Source organism: Rana temporaria, chromosome 4 (assembly GCF_905171775.1).
Source record: "Rana temporaria chromosome 4, aRanTem1.1, whole genome shotgun sequence".
NCBI classification, from domain to species: Eukaryota; Metazoa; Chordata; class Amphibia; order Anura; family Ranidae; genus Rana; species Rana temporaria.
Window position 1 is genome coordinate 288,075,008 of NC_053492.1, and position 15,897 is coordinate 288,090,904.

At 42.0% G+C, this 15,897-nt stretch overlaps 1 protein-coding gene across 1 annotated transcript in view; it reads left to right on the top strand.

The window, feature by feature from the left end:
- LAMA2 (laminin subunit alpha 2) overlaps nt 1–15,897 on the top strand; it is a 1,029,834-nt gene that overhangs the window by 769,918 nt on the left and 244,019 nt on the right. The window contains 1 exon segment of the mRNA XM_040350410.1: nt 7,713–7,824. Within this exon segment, the coding sequence (XP_040206344.1) occupies nt 7,713–7,824 (112 nt within the window).

Here is a 15,897-nt window from a genome sequence, read left to right on the forward strand (position 1 = left end):
GAACAAAGTATATTGTAATACTTCTGTTGACAGCCTTATGGATATATGACGTAAATGTATGCTATTCAACAATTGGAAGCATTCTCGCCTTATTAATCAATGACAGGGGTAACATGACAGATTTTATATCCTGCCATTTCGGTCGCCACCTTTTTTGCATAAATATAGCAGCCATTATCATTTGCATAATTATGAATATATTATTAACAACACAGGATACACGTATAGGGGAGATATGCGTTGCTAACTCTTTTCCCTGTCAGGAGCCTAACGCCCCGGGGGGTCAGAGACGGGACCTTTTCGGAGGACCACTGACGTATGTACCCGTCGCAGTTTTTTGTGATGTCACTCTTTAGGTGTGTGCACATTTTTCACTGCATCCGGGTGGAGTTTTTGGGTTGTGTTTTGCACGCCACAGGCTTTTCAACAGGAAAAAAACAGCTGGAGGCAGAATGGTTGCAAAACACTACGGGTTTGTTACCTAACTCTGGGTTTCAAGACCAGTCCACCTCCAGCTGTTGCAAAACTACTACTCCCATCAGCCACGGTCTGTCAGTGCATGCTAAGAATTTTACTTTTGCTGCATCTAGGGTGCCACAGTTTAGAGACCCGTGCATAAAGGCCTGAAAAATGGGGGCCTGCAGAACTTACAATACTAGAAGTGCCAGCATTCCCAGGCATGCTGGAAGTTGTAGTTCTGCAACATCTAAAGGGCAATATGTATTCGAACGTCCTTGGGCCTTGAGGACACTGAAGTCAGGACGTTCGCATACGTCCTATGTCCAAAAAAATGTTAAATTCATTATGCTAAATAACAAGGAAAAGTGCCTAAATACACATTTGCCAACCAGGGTGTCTGCAGCTGTCCAGGCATGCTGGGACTTGTAGTTTTGTAAAAGCAGGAGACACATTTTTTGTGAAATACTAATATCTGATCATATATACTAACTTTTAAACTAGACTAAAATGCAGTTGAAGATAATGAAATAACAGTGGTCGAAATACTTACACAAATCAGCAAATTTTCCTCAGATACAGTGAAATTACTTCCAACCATCTTGCTCTGCGATTGCGTTGCAATCAAAAAGTTGGAAACTGGCAAGGGTCCAGGAAATGGTCGCGTGTTGTTCGCGTGTTGATTGCGCTGCTTGGACCGAGATGGGTCCATATGGGTATCGGCTGTATGGACCACAGTAACTCTTTTCCCTGTCAGGAGCCTAACGCCCCGGGGGGTCAGAGACGGGACCTTTTCGGAGGACCACTGACGTATGCAACCGTCGCAGTTTTTTGTGATGTCACTCTTTAGGTGTGTGCAAATTTTTCCTTGCACCGGGTGGAGTTTTTGGGTTGTGTTTTGCACGCCACAGGCTTTTCAACAGGAAAAAAACAGCTGGAGGCAGAATGGTTGCAAAACACTACGGGTTTGTTACCTAACTCTGGGTTTCAAGACCAGTCCACCTCCAGCTGTTGCAAAACTACTACTCCCATCAGCCACGGTCTGTCAGTGCATGCTAAGAATTTTACTTTTGCTGCATCTAGGGTGCCACAGTTTAGAGACCCGTGCATAAAGGCCTGAAAAATGGGGGCCTGCAGAACTTACAATACTAGAAGTGCCAGCATTCCCAGGCATGCTGGAAGTTGTAGTTCTGCAACATCTAAAGGGCAATATGTATTCGAACGTCCTTGGGCCTTGAGGACACTGAAGTCAGGACGTTCGCATACGTCCTATGTCCAAAAAAATGTTAAATTCATTATGCTAAATAACAAGGAAAAGTGCCTAAATACACATTTGCCAACCAGGGTGTCTGCAGCTGTCCAGGCATGCTGGGACTTGTAGTTTTGTAAAAGCAGGAGACACATTTTTTGTGAAATACTAATATCTGATCATATATACTAACTTTTAAACTAGACTAAAATGCAGTTGAAGATAATGAAATAACAGTGGTCGAAATACTTACACAAATCAGCAAATTTTCCTCAGATACAGTGAAATTACTTCCAACCATCTTGCTCTGCGATTGCGTTGCGATCAAAAAGTTGGAAACTGGCAAGGGTCCAGGAAATGGTCGCGTGTTGTTCGCGTGTTGATTGCGCTGCTTGGACCGAGATGGGTCCATATGGCTTTGGCTGTATGGACCACAGTAACTCTTTTCCCTGTCAGGAGCCTAACGCCCCGGACGGTCAGAGACGGGACCTTTTCGGAGGACCACTGACGTATGCAACCGTCGCAGTTTTTTGTGATGTCACTCTTTAGGTGTGTGCAAATTTTTCCTTGCACCGGGTGGAGTTTTTGGGTTGTGTTTTGCACGCCACAGGCTTTTCAACAGGAAAAAAACAGCTGGAGGCAGAATGGTTGCAAAACACTACGGGTTTGTTACCTAACTCTGGGTTTCAAGACCAGTCCACCTCCAGCTGTTGCAAAACTACTACTCCCATCAGCCACGGTCTGTCAGTGCATGCTAAGAATTTTACTTTTGCTGCATCTAGGGTGCCACAGTTTAGAGACCCGTGCATAAAGGCCTGAAAAATGGGGGCCTGCAGAACTTACAATACTAGAAGTGCCAGCATTCCCAGGCATGCTGGAAGTTGTAGTTCTGCAACATCTAAAGGGCAATATGTATTCGAACGTCCTTGGGCCTTGAGGACACTGAAGTCAGGACGTTCGCATACGTCCTATGTCCAAAAAAATGTTAAATTCATTATGCTAAATAACAAGGAAAAGTGCCTAAATACACATTTGCCAACCAGGGTGTCTGCAGCTGTCCAGGCATGCTGGGACTTGTAGTTTTGTAAAAGCAGGAGACACATTTTTTGTGAAATACTAATATCTGATCATATATACTAACTTTTAAACTAGACTAAAATGCAGTTGAAGATAATGAAATAACAGTGGTCGAAATACTTACACAAATCAGCAAATTTTCCTCAGATACAGTGAAATTACTTCCAACCATCTTGCTCTGCGATTGCGTTGCGATCAAAAAGTTGGAAACTGGCAAGGGTCCAGGAAATGGTCGCGTGTTGTTCGCGTGTTGATTGCGCTGCTTGGACCGAGATGGGTCCATATGGCTTTGGCTGTATGGACCACAGTAACTCTTTTCCCTGTCAGGAGCCTAACGCCCCGGACGGTCAGAGACGGGACCTTTTCGGAGGACCACTGACGTATGCAACCGTCGCAGTTTTTTGTGATGTCACTCTTTAGGTGTGTGCAAATTTTTCCTTGCACCGGGTGGAGTTTTTGGGTTGTGTTTTGCACGCCACAGGCTTTTCAACAGGAAAAAAACAGCTGGAGGCAGAATGGTTGCAAAACACTACGGGTTTGTTACCTAACTCTGGGTTTCAAGACCAGTCCACCTCCAGCTGTTGCAAAACTACTACTCCCATCAGCCACGGTCTGTCAGTGCATGCTAAGAATTTTACTTTTGCTGCATCTAGGGTGCCACAGTTTAGAGACCCGTGCATAAAGGCCTGAAAAATGGGGGCCTGCAGAACTTACAATACTAGAAGTGCCAGCATTCCCAGGCATGCTGGAAGTTGTAGTTCTGCAACATCTAAAGGGCAATATGTATTCGAACGTCCTTGGGCCTTGAGGACACTGAAGTCAGGACGTTCGCATACGTCCTATGTCCAAAAAAATGTTAAATTCATTATGCTAAATAACAAGGAAAAGTGCCTAAATACACATTTGCCAACCAGGGTGTCTGCAGCTGTCCAGGCATGCTGGGACTTGTAGTTTTGTAAAAGCAGGAGACACATTTTTTGTGAAATACTAATATCTGATCATATATACTAACTTTTAAACTAGACTAAAATGCAGTTGAAGATGATGAAATAACAGTGGTCAAAATACTTACACAAATCAGCAACTTTTCCTCAGACTTAGTGAAATTGCTTCCAACCATGTTGCTGTGTGATTGCGCTGCGATCATAAGTTGGAAACTGGCAAGGCTCCAGGAAATGGTCGCGTGTTGTTCGCGCAATTGCGCATGCGCGATCGAAAAATCGCAATCGCAATATGTTTTTTGGTTAAAATATCATACATATTCGATTTCAGAGTGCTGCTACAGCAGTTTTCGAAATATCTGCAATCAATTTCGCATTCGCATTTTGTGAAATTGCGTTAAAATATCTCGAATATTCGATTTCAGAGTGAGCCAATCAGAGCGCTCCTCCAGCATTTCTCGAAATTGCGCAATAAATATCGCAATCGCATGTTGCGATATTTCGATAAAATATCAGGAATATTCTGAGCCAATCAGAGCGCTCCTCCAGCATATCTCGAAATTGCGCAATAAATATCGCATTCGCATGTTGTGATATTTCGATAAAATATCACGAATATTCTGAGCCAATCAGAGCGCTCCTCCAGCATATCTCGAAATTGCGCAATAAATATCGCATTCGCATGTTGCGATATTTCGATAAAATATCACGAATATTCTGAGCCAATCAGAGCGGTCCTACCGCAGTTATTAAAAAAATCGCAATTATTTTCGCATTCGCAATAGCGAAAAATCGCAATCAATTAATTTCGATAAAATATCACGAATATTCGAATTTAGCGAATATATCTCGAATATTCGAATATATATTCGAGATATATCGCGAAATCGAATATGGCATATTCTGCTCAACACTAACTACTACAGCTGCACTGTATTGTGTACCGTGTACACCACCAGAAGTGCAGTAGAAACTGTACACACTGTAGATACTGTGTACACCACCAGAAAAGTAGTAGAAAGTAGTAGAAACTGTGCTACGGCTGCACTGTGTTAGATACTGCGTACACCACCAGAAAAACAGTAGAGACTGTACTACAGCTGCCCTGTATTGTGTAGATGTGTGTGTGTGTGTATGTGTATATAATATATATATATATATATATATATATATATATATATATATATACAAAAGACTGAGTATATTTATAATACATAGCCTGAAGTGTATTAGAAACAGTACACCACAGAATGCACTGCACACATAGGCTACACTGGATGCAGAGTATATATGCTTGGAGAACTTTGAGAAACAGATTTTATAGTGATTACAAAACTCCCCTTTTAGACCAATTCTGCTGGTTTCACAAAGGTTAGAATAATGAATAAAAAGAAAGAAAAGTTACATATTACAAAAATGTGTATTATTTTAGTAGGATCCTAGGCCCAATTTGGAATAGTGTAAACCCCTCCGGATTTAATACATTGTTATTGACTCACTGCAGCAATCTGCTGAAAGTACAACAAATCAATTTATTTCCGCCTTAGAATTAGTCACAGCTAGGCTGCGAATGCTACATTTCCCTGAACAGATTAGGAAAAGTTTGCTAGAGAGTGATATTTAGTATTAAAATAGATGGCTACTTTTTTTACTTATAATTATTTGCATGGAGTGTATACTGGGAATTTGTCCAAGATCATGTAGTGACACTTTCATATCAAATACATTATGTTTTAGCTTGTAAATCATTACCATAGCAACCACATAAGGGATCTGTAGAAAACATTTTACTTTTTCAGGAAGTCAGTTGCAAACAGTAGTGATATGTAATGCACAGTAACCATTGGCAACCAGTCAGAGTTAACTAAACAAGCTCTGTGTGTGAATGGACAATGTCTATTCACAAGAGCCCAACTTAGGAGCAAGCCTGCTCAAGTGCCCCATAGCAAGAGACTTGCTATTGGGGGCATTCGGCGGGGGGTTGGTTATGCCAGGACTGCCGGAAGGGGACTCAAAAAGAAGAGGATCAGGGCTTCTCTTTGCAAAACCATTGCACAGAACAGGTAAGCATAACGGGCCAGATTCACAGACAGCGGCGTATGTTTGAGCTTATATGCGCTACGCCGACGTAACATAGAGAGGCAAGACCAGTATTCACAAAGCACTTGCTCCCTAAGTTACGGCGGTGTATCGTAAATGGGCCGGCGTAAGCCCACCTAATTCAAATTAGGAAGGTAGTGGGCGTGTTGTATTAAAATTAACCGTGACCCCATGTAAATGGATGGCCGAACATAAATGCATGAAAAAAGATTGGGAAGGAGTACCCCAAGGAAAATTAGGTATTAAATGCAACCCCAAATGGTAATATCAAAAAATGTATACAATGCTTTTTTGGGACTCACCCCCCTTCCTGACCAGCCGAGCTTAATGCTCAGGTTAGGGTATGGTATTGTCTTTTTTTTTTCAAATTCTCCGTGGGGTTCCCTTAAAGATCCTCAGAGCACCAGTCGCATGCCACAAGTCAGAAACTGAATGGGACCAGTGTAGTCACTGGTATTTAAGGACTTGGTGGTGCCTACAGCCACTGTCTTTAACAATTACCAACAACAAAAAGCTATCATGTATAACCACAGAAGTAACCTCACTTTTATATGTGATGTTTGGCTCCTGCCAAGCGGAATAATGTTCAGGCGTTTCTTCAAACTCCTGAACAGTCAAGGCAGGGATGTATCCTGGCCTAGGCCAACAAGGCCCAGGCCTAGGGCAGCACGTTGCAGGGGGGCAGCATGGAAAGAGTCCCCGCCGGCTTGCGCTACACTGTTAGTGTAGCGCCAGTTTTATGGGGCGTACTGGACAGAGAGGCAAATTAGTCTAGTGCCCCCATAAACTAGCCGCACTGCCAGCATTCCGCAACTGTGGGGGGGGGGCGGAGCTTCTAATTTTGACTGTCCTATTATCCTAAACCACAAACCTTCCTCACTGTGCTATGTATTTTCTGCTGTACCATTGGCATGGTTATATCTTCTTAGTCCTCTCCATAAAATTTGCAGAATTTTGTGCCTAAAGTAGAACTATAGGCAACACTTTTTTTTAGGGAAGGGCGGGTCTTAAACGGAAAGGGGTGTGGCATTGACAGGAAGGGGTGGGTCATATTTAAATTAGGGGGTGCACGAGTTTAGTCAGGCCTAGGGCAGCACAAAACCTAAATACACCACTGAGTCAAGGTTCTGTCCAAACTTGTGCTCTAAGTGATCACGTGGACCCAATGTAGTAGGGGGGCATAGTCTGGCTGATTCTATCATTTAGATGGGTGTTGTGATCCTATTTTCAGAACTGGTAGTAAATTAAATTGGCTAGCTTAAAATATCTAACAAGATTATTATGCACATATGAAGTAGGGTAGCTTACTGTAGTTTTTTATTTTAAGGTTGGTACAAGCATGTTCTTTTATTTTCAGTCAATGGGCTGTATATTAAAGGAAGGAAAAATGTTTTCATCAGAATTCAGGATCGATTTAGATGTCTTTCTAGAGTAAGTTTCACCAAGATGAACCATTCTTTCATGCAAACATGCCTGAGGGAGAAGGCTCACAGACGATGCTAGATACAGTTCGATCAATGGACAAATTAAACTTAATTCTATTTGTTTCCTCTTTCTGAAGGTATCTGCTTAGTGCTTTAAATAATCTTTCAATAGCTGGCTGCATCGTACCTACTCTATTTTTTTTTAGCAAGAACACTAAGCTGACGTTGAAATAAAAACAACCTATATTTAGTTAATGGGAAACTAATGCAATTTATTTGCTAACCTGTGCATCATATTTAATTTCCAGTTGATATGATCAATATAATATTGATTTATTTTGACTCTGAAGGAAAGTATATATACAAGCAAAGGTCATCGGAGAGCTGCCTTCTAAAATAATTTTGCAGCCACTGAAAAACCTATTACTACAATTGGTTTTCCTTTTTCTCTCAAATGATTGACAGGCTGCAAAAGTATCTGCAGATGGAGAACAAACTGGGAAAGATGCAGAAAGGACAAACGAGAGGGCAAAACAACTGAAAGATTTTGTGAAGGATACCCTGCAGGCATCAAAAGGTAAGACTGTTATTGTTTTATACAAGAGACAAAAGATATAATTAAAAAAATTAAAGTTATTTTGACAAGGAAAAAAATGTAAGTTGTAAGACGATTATTAAAATATTTCTACAATTGATTAGCATTTGTTCAAATCTGAATTTTTGCAGGCCAAACTATTGGAATCGAGCCATTAAAATTCATACAAATATTTAATTTTGAGTAATTTTGTGAATTTTCTTCTCCAGCTGTAATTGTTAGATTTCTGCTTTTTTTTATTATTATTATTATTATTATTATTATTATTATTATTATTATTATACAGGATTTATATAGTGCCAACAGCTTGCACAGCGATTTACAATTGGGGATGGGCCGAACACCCCCCAGTTTGGTTCGCACCAGAACACCTAGAACAGGCAAAAGGTTCTAGCAAACATGTGAACCCTATTAAAGTCTATGGGACACGAACATGAAAAATCAAAAGTCTTAATTTTAAAGGCTTATATGTAAGTTGTCGGGTGACCTCCCCCTCTTCTGACATCATGTGACGTTACATGACGTCAGAAGGGGGGTCACCCAGTTATGTCACCAGGTGACCCTGTGCTTGCCTATATAAGAGCTGTCTCTTGTGGTTTTTACTTTTTGATACTTTTTTGGCGAATGGATAGGGGTACAATGTACCCGATACCCATTCACATAAATGGAAGGCGTAGGATCTGGGGCCCCCTTGTTAAAGGGGGCTTCCAGATTCCAATAAGCCCCCCACTCTCAAACCCCAATAACCACCGGCCAGGGTTGTCGGGAAGAGGCCCTTGTCCCCATCAACATTGGGAAAGGTGCTTTGGAGGGGCACCCCAAAGCACCCTCGCCATTTTGAGGGCAAGCAGCCTGGTATTGTTCAGAAGGGGGTGCTCGATGATCTCCCCCCTTTCTGCAAGCTTGGATAAGGGTCTGGATTATGGGGGAAAAACCAATCCATTTTTTTGGCTGTGGAATTCCCCTTAAAATCTATACCAGACCCAAAAGGCCTGGTATGGATCTTAGAGGGGACCCCATGCCATTTTTTTCTTAAATCTGTCATAAGCTTCCTCTTAACCATTTTAATATGCAGTATTATAAACTCTGAACTGAAATATATACTCTGCACTGCATTATATGCACTCTGCACTGCATTATATACACTACACTGACTGCACTATATACTACACTGACTGCACACTCAATTTACTAATTACCCTGCCTAATCTCTCTCTTAATTCACACTATGCATGGTTGTGGTGTAAGCAGCATTATATAGTGTGGGGCGTGGACTTTGCCATCCCCTCAAAATAACACACAGCCACAAAGATGGCCTAGGATTTACAAAGATTACCAAGATGCTAAAACTGAGCCTGTCAGTGCTCAGACCATACGCTGCACACTGCATGAAATTGGTCTGCATGGCTTTCATCCCTGAAGGAAGCCTCTTATAAAGATGATGCACAAGAAAGCCCGCAAACAGTTTGCTGAAAACAAGCAGACTAAGGACATGGATTACTGGAACCATGTCCTGTGGTCTGATGAGCAGGGCCGCCACCAGGAATTATGGGGCCCCTTACACAGCTTCAGGCATGGGCCCTCCTGGAGAAGAGAACCAGAGAACTGGGGGGGGGGGTGCTGCCGCCTGAAATTGAGAAGCGGGGGGCCCTTTACAAAAAAAAGAAGAAATAAAGAAAAATATATATAAAAAAGGGGGGTAGCCTTCCGGGGTGGCCCTGGGGACCTCTGGGCCCTTTAATAAAAAGAAAAAATATATATATAATTAAAATATATATATATATATATATATATATATATATATATATATATATATATATATATATATATATATATATATACATACAATATATATATATATATATACATACATTATATATATATATATATATATATATATATATATATATATATATATATATATATATATACAAATATTTTTTTTTTTAATATAAAAAGAAATTACAAAAAAAGGGGGGTTGCCATCTGGGACCTCTGGGCCCTTTAATAAAAAAAAAAGAAACCTCTGGGCCCTTTAATAAAAAATACAAAAAAAATATATATAAAAAAATAAAATAAACATTTATAAAAAATAAAAAAAAAGGGGGTTGCCATCCAGGGCCCTGGGGACCTCTGGGCCCTTTAATAAAAAAAATAGAAAAAAAATATATAAAACAAAAATAAAAAAAATTAACATTTATAAAAAAATAAAAAAGGGGGTTTGCCACATGGGGCCCTGGGGACCTCTGAGCCCTTTAATAATAAAAAAAAATAAAGAAATAAAAGAAAAAAAATCTAATGCTTTTATAAAAAAGGGGGGTTGCAATCCGGGGCCCTGGGGACCGCTTGGCCCTTTAATAATAATAATATTAATAATAATAATAATAATAATAATAATATATATATATATATATATATATATATATATATATATATATATATATATATATATATATATATATATATATATATATAAATAAATAAAAGAAAGAAAGAAAAAAATATAAAAAAAGGGGGGTTGCCATCTGGGGCCCTGTGGGCCTCCGGGCCCCTGGGAACCTCCGCACCCCTAAAAAAAAGGGTGTTGCCATCCGGGCCCCTGGGGATCTCCGGGACCCTTACAGGTGTACTGCCTGTACCCCCCTGATGGCGGCCCTGCTGATGAGACCAAGATAAACTTATTTGGTTCTGATGGTGTCAAGCGTATGTGGCAGCAACCAGGTGTGTCTTGCCTACAGTCAAGCATGATAGTGGCAGTGTCAAGGTCTGGGGCTGCATGAGTGCTGCCGCCACTGGAGAGCTACAGTTTATTGAGGGAACCATGAATGCCATGGAATGCAATGTACTGTGACAATCTGAAGCAGAGCATGATCCCCTGTAAATCGTTTCACACTGGAGCTTTGAGGCATCTTTGAGGCGCTTTAGGGGTGGTGTATATTAAGGGCCCCTGCCCATTGAAATCAATGGGCAACGCCGCCGAAGCGCTAGCCCCCCACTCTTTGCAGGCGCTTGTAACCCTTTTTTGGCCACTAGTGGGGGTTAAAAGTGCCAGGCTAATGGGTAAAAATCGCCGCTGAAATCAATGGGCAACGCCGCCGAAGCGCTAGCCCCCCACTCTTTGCAGGCGCTTGTAACCCTTTTTTGGCCACTAGTGGGGGTTAAAAGTGCCAGGCTAATGGGTAAAAATCGCCGCTAAAAAGACGGTAAAGAGCCGCTAAAGATATGCCCCAAAGCCTCAGCATGTAAGTGCCCTAAAGGCAAACGTTTTTTGGGGGGATTTTTCTATTGCGTCGAGTAGGATTAGAACACATGTTGTTTTGTTTTAGATTAGAACACCTGTCCATTTTTCATCACTATCTGTTTCCCCTTTAGAGTGATTCACTCTATTTGTCCTTTTATCATTATTACAGAGAATGAAAGAAAACCCCAAACTCTAGGTTGTGACCAAAACTAGAATAGATGGAAAATCCTCCAATGAGAACACACATTCTGGTTACCCTGGTTACAACCAAAAATGTGTTCATGTTGGGGAGATTTCCTCTCACTTCCTGCTTTGACTATGAGACAGGAAGTAAAGGTAAATCTCTGAGATGCAACAGAAACGGCAATTTTTTTTTAAAACTGACAAGAGTTATAGCCCTCTTATTACTTTATCCAAAATGAAAAAAAAAAACTTGAGCCTAGCGATTCATGTGTTTTGATGCTGGTTCTATTCGAAAAAATGTGTTTTCACTATACTATATCAACATCTACAGATATTGAAGATAAAAAATGAACACACATGCATGGGCTAGTACAGAGGTATTGAATAAGGAGACCAAACAACAATTTGATACAACATTTTTATTTAACTTTGGTAAAATTGGCCACGGTGTCATCCATAAAATGTGGGGGCGGGGTTACAAAAATTTTCTCAATAAATAAATTAAATTACAAAAGGCCAAATTGGCTAAACTTAAAACTTTAAAATCAAATTAATTTCTGTCCATCCAGCAAAAGCTGGACGACTACTCCCCCCATACAGACGACCCCATGACTTATTATGACAAACTGACAGGTAAGGGTGGGCGGGCGGGCGATGCTGCTTGTCAGGAGATGTGACTGAGCAAATCGCCTCAGCCTCTCCCTTATATAGGCTCGTCCAGTGCGGGTTTTACCTCACGCGAACGGACCTATCAGAGAAGGGGGCTGCCGCAGCTGACCAATCAGAGGCTGTTACTACCCCAGAGCGCGGCAGCCCACTTCTCCCTCTGCTCTATCCCATGCAGGCTCAGCATACTGCCGTAGCCTCACATGGGCTAGTACAGAGGTATTGAATAAGGAGACCAAACAACAATTTGATACAACATTTTTATTTAACTTTGGTAAAATTGGCCACGGTGTCATCCATAAAATGTGGGGGCGGGGTTACAAAAATTTTCTCAATAAATAAATTAAATTACAAAAGGCCAAATTGGCTAAACTTAAAACTTTAAAATCAAATTAATTTCTGTCCATCCAGCAAAAGCTGGACGACTACTCCCCACCGGCCGGGGCCAACCGCGAAGCTGTTGGCCGAGGCCCCCCCCACCACCGTGGCTGATTCGATCATGGACTGGATACCCATATTAAAAATGTCCAGGCCAATGCCTGACAGATGAATTTGGTCAACCTGAAACAACCCAGGCAAAAAAACCCTCTAACTCGGAATGACGAAAGGAAGAGCCACCAATTGAAGGCATAAAACTATGAATCGTCCTATTTAGCCGTCTGCGGATTCTATCCACGTAGAAAAGGGTGCCGTGCGGCGACCATAACAGCCTGGGAACCATCTCAGAATATACTAACACTGAACCTGGGAACATTTGAGTTATGGAATAGAGATCCCTTTTCATTTCACATAACAAGTCCCATGTGTTGAATTTACCCAAGTCATTAGCCCCCACGTGGATAACTATCACTTGGGGTTGAGGCCAGACAGAAGACAAATAAGCTAGGTGGTCTTTTAAATTGCGCCACCGCATACCTCTAACACCTGACCATAAAATTAAAAATAAATCAGGATCAAGCCCCAGGTTAGCAGAGTATGATCTGGATCCGGAGTGCTTGTAAGCCCAGAACACGTAGGAGTGACCTATGACCCAAGCGATATTCCTGGATAAATCTGAAAGAGAATCATAAAGTTAGAAGACTGGGACGAACATATAACTTATATCTATTGCTGCCCCACCTGCCCACTTTTTTAACCTTACTCTCTGAAAAACCTATAGAATCAGCTGTGGTGGCAGCGCCAATTCGGAAAGAATGGGAAGAAAATTGGTACCCAGATAAATTCAAGCGCTTCAAACAGGAGGCCAAAACAGCTGAGAACTGGTACCTAGTTAGAGAGGACAAGTCTTCATGAATAAAAAAGGAATCGTTACTCAATGGTCTGACCAAAAGATAATTACGAACATGAAACACGGGACAGATAGCCTCATTAGGAGAACTGGATAAAGAAAACCACTGGCCAACCTGAGAGGACTTTGATCTGGACAAAAACAGACGGACAGAACCGACGTCAAACTGAACATGAGAAAAACGGAGAAATGAAAAAGCGTTTCTATTTGCTGCAGTAAACTCACCTAACCGAAGGGCTCCAAAGAATGCTATAGAGAAAGCAGCCTTAAAAAGCAAAGATTCGAAATTGGATGAGCAGACATCTTGAAGGATCTGAAGAAGATCGATCAAAATGGGGATAGATATGGGACGCCTATTATCTAAAGAGGGCCTAGACTTTTTGAGGCCCTTCAAAACCTGAGTGACCTGAAAGAAAGAGGTAAGAGCAGGAAGGCCTGCAAACTTAAGGAAAAAAGAAACTCCAGCCAATATTTTACCTATGGAAGCCGGGGACAGATTAGACTGAATGAGAAAGGACAAAAAAGACAAAGCCACGTAAGAAGACACATCTAGTGGATCCAAACCCAATGGTTGACAGAAAGAGCACCATTTGTGCCATGAAAGCCTATAATCCCTCCAGGTGTTTTCCGCTACTGAAGCCTTGAGATTCCGGAATATTATTCCCAAATTAAGCCCCAGAGGAAGTCTGGGCAAGGGGTGCCATGTTGATCCGCTGATGGCGCCAACTCTCGGAATCTCTTGAACTGTGAACGAGATAAAGAATCTGCTATGTTATTTTCTTTACCTGCAATATGCTCAGCTCTCAACCATATATTACAGTTCATACAATGAAGTACAAGGAAACGCAATAACCTCAGAACGGGATCAGACTTAGAGGACAGAGTATTGATGGCAAAAAAGACACCTTTATTATCCGTATGAACTAAGATTCTACGATTCCTAAAGATGTCTTCCCACACAACCACCGACACAATCACTGGAAAGAGCTCCAACAGAACTAGATTTTGAAGTATCTCCTTCTGGAGCCAATCAGGGTGCCAGGACTGGGCGCACCAGCGCCCATCCAAGAAAGCCCCGAACCCAGCAGAGCCAGCTGCATCGGTGAAGAATTCCAACTGAGAACTATTAATAAAGTCCATTTGCCAGGCCGAGGAACCATTAAACTCATTTAAAAAAGCATCCCAAATTCTTAGATCATCCTTGATGCTTTTTGAAATTCGGAAATGAGCGTAAGGGTTCACCATACCTTTTATGGCTAACGAGAACCTGCGCGAAAATACCCTCGCCATAGGGATGACTCTGGCTGCAAAAGCAAAAAGACCCAGCAAAGATTGTGCCTCCTTTAAGCACACCTTCTTACTGACAAGAAAGGTTGCAATCATAGACTTCATTTTATGTATCTTCTGTTGTGGCAATCTGAATTCCATTCGCTCGGAGTCAACCGTGATCCCCAAAAATTCAATAACTGTCGTGGGAAAAACTGTTTTCTCCTGGGCCAGAGGCACGCCAAAGTCATGACAAACGTCAAAGAAAACCTGTAAAGCTTCCATACACACTGATGACCCCCGGGGACCTAAAAACAAGAAGTCATCTAGATAATGTAGGATAAGGCCTTGAGGGATAACGACTGACACGACCCAATGTAAGAAGGAGGAAAAAGCCTCGAAATAAAAGCATGACATAGAAAACCCCATTGGCATGCATTTATCAAAATAATATTTATTCAAAAATTGAAAACCCAAAGAATTGAAGCCTTGTGGATGCACGGGAAGAAGGCGGAAAGCCGACTTAATATCAGCCTTTGCTAGCACAGCCCCTTGCCCTGCTTGCCTCAAAAGACACAAAGCCTCATCAAATGAGGCGTAGCAGACTGGAGCCTCCACAGAGGCAACTTCGTCATTGAGTGACGAATGCGGTGGGTAAGATAGGTGGTGGATCAGTCTGAACGCACCCAGCTCTTTCTTGGGTACGATGCCCAAAGGGGACAACCGGAAATTAGAGAATGGCGGGTCATTAAAGGGGCCAGCCACCCTACCCTCAGACAATTCTTTGCAAATTTTCTCAAGCACTAAGTTAGAGTGCATGGATACCGATAGTAAATTTTTAACTGGTGTACACCCTGAACCAGTAAAGGATGGCACTAAGAAACCATTGGCAAAACCTTCAGTTAGCAGAGCCGCCATCCTGTGGTCTGGATAGCGCTCGAGCCATGGGCGCATTCTTGCCAGGCTCACCGGAGTCGGGGCCTTTCCCATGTGTGTCCTTGGGTCCTGAATGAGAGGAACTAGCGGCAGCTTTACGAAAACATCTGCTCGCCGCGTGAGTACCGCCACAATAAGAACACTCATGTTTGTATCTACAATTCAATAAGAATTTACATTGAACCTCATTGAATGCAAAGCATACACCCTTCCTGACTGGACTCTGACCATTTGAAGCGGGGCGAGGGGTGAACTGGGGCCTAGGTGGCAGCATAAGGTTTAACCATAAACCAACGTCCTTAGCCCCCCAATGCAGCGATGGGTGCACAGCTAGTTTTTGACGGAAATTCTCGTCATATGAGAACCATGCGGAGCCGCCAAAGTGGCGAAAGGCCTCCGCAATAATATCCAGGTGTTGGAATAAACCTGAGCACTTCCCCGGGAAGCGTTCTCCCATAACTGCTGAATAGATACA